The 3,740-nt window shown below is 47.2% G+C and overlaps 1 protein-coding gene across 2 annotated transcripts in view; it reads left to right on the top strand.

Moving 5' to 3' along the window:
• Positions 1–3,467, top strand: part of LOC140339006 (uncharacterized) — a 22,925-nt gene extending 19,458 nt beyond the window's left edge. Inside the window, exons 3-5 of one of the 2 annotated variants that reach the window (XM_072423475.1) lie at positions 245–352; positions 427–499; positions 1,709–3,467. In XM_072423475.1, coding sequence (XP_072279576.1) covers positions 245–352; positions 427–499; positions 1,709–3,132 — 1,605 coding nt within the window. In that variant the 3' untranslated portion in view covers positions 3,133–3,467. The remainder of the gene's footprint in view (positions 1–244; positions 353–426; positions 500–1,708) is intronic. The other variant, XM_072423476.1, reaches the window with a different exon arrangement.
• Positions 3,468–3,740: the final 273 nt, after the last annotated feature.

Genomic DNA, 3,740 nt, shown 5'->3' with positions numbered 1-3,740 from the left:
GGGATTGTGGGAGGTCACATGACTTAATATTTCCTGAGCGGAGAGGTGAGGGGGATTCTGGTAGGTCACATTATTATTAATATTATTATTATTATTAATAAACAGGATTTATATAGCGCCAACATATTCTTATGACTCTAATAGTAGTACCCAGACCTTACTGGCTGTTGGCCATGTGACGTGTGAGATGTGCGGATCGTTGGCTGTGTAAATGGGATATCTATTTTCATCTTTTTATTTGTAGGATTATGTCCTACAGAAGAACCTCTCTGCAGTTTTCAGACCTCAGTTCCTAAAACCTGAGAAGATTGAAGAACTTGCCAATCATGTGATTGAGCTGCTGACAGGAGAGGTGAGCAGGGAATTCTGGGAGATAATTGTGGGATGTTTGGATGGGTACTGTTTCATTGTTTATGTGTTATTTAGGTTTGTGATTACATAGAGGAACAGAAGGAGCTGAGCGGGAGATCCGCCACTGATTACCATGGCCCATCACTTGGTAAGAATGGTTGGTGTTCTCGTGTCATGCAGACCAACGGATCAGCTGATATGGAGAATGCTAGAAGTGTGCACACGTTGTCATCTGCAAATAGAGCTTGGTGCATACAGTATGTCCAGAAAGTCAATTAAAAATCTACCCCCATTGGTGAGGTCAGGTACTGATGGTGGGGATTTGCCCCCCATTGGTGAGGTCAGGTACTGATGGTGGGGATTTGCCCCCTATTGATGAGGTCAGGTAATGATGTTGGCTCACCATTCCAATTCACCCCAAAAGTGATCAGTAGGGTTGAGGTCAGGGCTCTTTGCAGGACACTCGAGTTCATCCACAGCAGAGAATTTCAGGGTTGGGCAGGAGCACTCTAGGCCGGACTCTCTCTCTCGAGTCCCGCACTAATGGCTCCGCTCCCCCAGGAACACCCCCTGAATGGAAATCCGTCTTCTCTGTATGCATTGCGCCTTTCCGTGGCTTTACCTATTTACCCCGGTGGCAGAAGTGTTAACGCCAGCTGCGGTAAATAGGGGAGCCACAGAAAGAGGAGGCTCAAGAGCAACATGCGGTTTTGGAGCTCTGGCCTAACTCCCCCTGGCCGAAATTAGGCTGGAACAAACTACCGGCTAGGCCGTATCTGGAATAAAGGCCAGAGGTTGCCCACCCCTGTCCTACACCAAACTGGTGACCCCATGTCTTTGGGGAGCTGGCTTTGTACCCCGGGGCACAGTTGTGGGGAACAGAATGGGGTCTTCACCAAACTGACCACTGGAAGAGCACAATTGTCTACAATGTCATTGTATGATGGGAGATTACCAGAACTCCCTACTGGGCACCCCTAAACCCCATCTTTGGAAAGGTTATTATTATTCTTTGAGCCATATAGTCTATCAGTTTTGTAGCATCTTCAAGTAGCCATCACACCACACCTAATAACCGTGATAGGTCCAGACTTCACACAGCTCTTCCATAGATGTTCAATTAAACCAATGTGCATGTTGCTCACTCTGAGAAATGACCAAAAACAGGAAGTTCTGATTCAATTGTACAAATATGTGCACCTGAGATCTATATATGACTAAGAACCCCTCCCCCACAATAAATAGAAAAAGTCTCTTCCTTAAGAGTTCCTCTCTAAACATCACACAATAGGATTCACCATCTGTCTATCCTGATGAGGTGTAATAAAGTCTGAATAAGACTGTTTTTATTTCTCAGGTATCCAGGATGATCCTCCTCTGGATTGTCAACCCGAAATAATAAAAAAGGAACCCCGAACTCTGACAGACCCCAACCCCACCACAGCTCAGACACAGAATGGGCCAGGTCAGATGAAGTCTGAGGAGCATGGGTATTCTGAGGGAGGGGGATCCCACTATGACAACCCTCCACATGGTGCCACTTCTTTACCCTCAGCTCATACAGGACATAAACCTATGAAATGTAAAGAGGAGCCCAGCTTAGATAACAAAAGCCATCCCACCCTCATGGAGGTTCCTCTGCCCAACAACCACTTACATTTTGTACCCTCTTATGGTAAAGAGGAACATGGCTTAGGTGAAGATCTCCCACAAGGTTACCTGTCATCACTCACACAGCCTCATGAATATTCTTTAGTTTCTATGAAGGATACGGGAAGAATTGTGCAGGAAGTAGACCATTTCCCACCCTCAGATCACCTAGAGTACACTTCTATTATTATTAAGGAGGAGCCATTGTCAGAGGAGGACAAAGAAATGGACAAGGCAGCTCTACGTCTTCCTAACGAGGAGACTGATTCATTTGAAGAAGACATCATGGAGACTTACCTTCCCTCAGCTCCACCTCACGGCATGTACTCACCTTTCTCCAAGACAAAGGAGGTCAGAGGTCAGGTCATGAGCTGTAACTCTCCATATGACTCAAACTTTACAGCTTCTCATACTGTGGGGCTGATCTTTCGGTGCCATGAGTGTGGTGATCACTTCACCAGTAAACGGGAACTTGATGATCACCAACCTGTCCACAAGAATAAGAAGCCACACGTGTGTTCTCACTGTGGGAAGAGCTTCTCCTACCAATCACAGCTCCTCATCCATGAGAGGACCCACACAGGGGAGAAACCATTTACCTGTGCTGACTGTGGCAAATGCTTCAACCAGTATGTTCACCTGGCCATCCACCAGATGAGCCACACTGGAGAGAAGCCCTTCACCTGCACCGAGTGTGGGAAGAGCTTCAATCGAAAAACCACGCTAACCATCCACCAGCGGGTGCACACCGGTGAGAAACCTTTCTACTGTTCTGAGTGCGGCAAATACTTCAGCACCAGCTCCAACCTCATCAAACACCAACGAGTACACACCGGGGAGAAGCCATACTCCTGTCCTGACTGTGGGGAGCTCTTTGTCCATTATACCCAGCTCATCCGCCACCAGGCCTGCCACAAAGCAGACAAGCAGTTCTCCTGCTTGGAGTGTGGGAAATGCTTCACTCAGAAGTCACAGTACACCAGACATGAAAAGGAGCACCGGGGGGACAATAAGAATTTCAAGTGTGTGGAGTGCGGCAAGGGCTTTAGGCAGCGTGGACTTCTCCTGGCCCATCAGTCTGCCCACATTGGGCAGGAGACATTTGACTGTCCAGAGTATGAAAGGGTATGATGGACCACTACAACCTTACTACCACCATCTCTGGAGTAAGAGTCTGCTCCACCAATAGGAGGAGCCTCCATTCAGGAGTTGATTGGGAACAGCCCATGAGGACGAGGGGGCACAATTGGCTCTGATATCAAGTCACTACTAAAAGAAACCATGAGGTGAAACCAGTGTGAAATGGCTGATAGGAACCGATCCTCGTCTGGTTTGGATGAGATCGGACATGGAATTTGTGAAGGTGTAGCTGGACAGCGGAGGGAAGAGCTGTGATTGGTTGTCTCTAAACAGCTATTAGATGTAACCAGACCATGACAGGTAGATGTAATAAATTTATATCTTTATTTCTTGTTTGTTTTTATAACTTAGAGAGGTGATAACCCTCCTGTTGTGGGAGATACAGAACCACAGACAGGTCACAGGAGGCAACCACAATGTATGGGCTGGGGAAAGTGGGGTGTGGAACAATTTTCAGCCCCCACCCTAACAAAACATATGAGGGGGAAGCACAGCAGGTCCTTTCCTTTATGTTCTGAAAACAATTAAAGTCCTGTATACAGGGGAAGGGGGGGGGGGCACAGTATGATTACTATAGAAGGAGGAGTTACAGCAGAGTG

The sequence above is a fragment of the Pyxicephalus adspersus genome, chromosome 10, assembly GCF_032062135.1.
Source record: "Pyxicephalus adspersus chromosome 10, UCB_Pads_2.0, whole genome shotgun sequence".
In the NCBI taxonomy this organism is placed as follows: Eukaryota; Metazoa; Chordata; class Amphibia; order Anura; family Pyxicephalidae; genus Pyxicephalus; species Pyxicephalus adspersus.
Note: the sequence above shows the minus strand (reverse complement) of the source record. Positions and strands in the feature narration are given on the sequence as shown.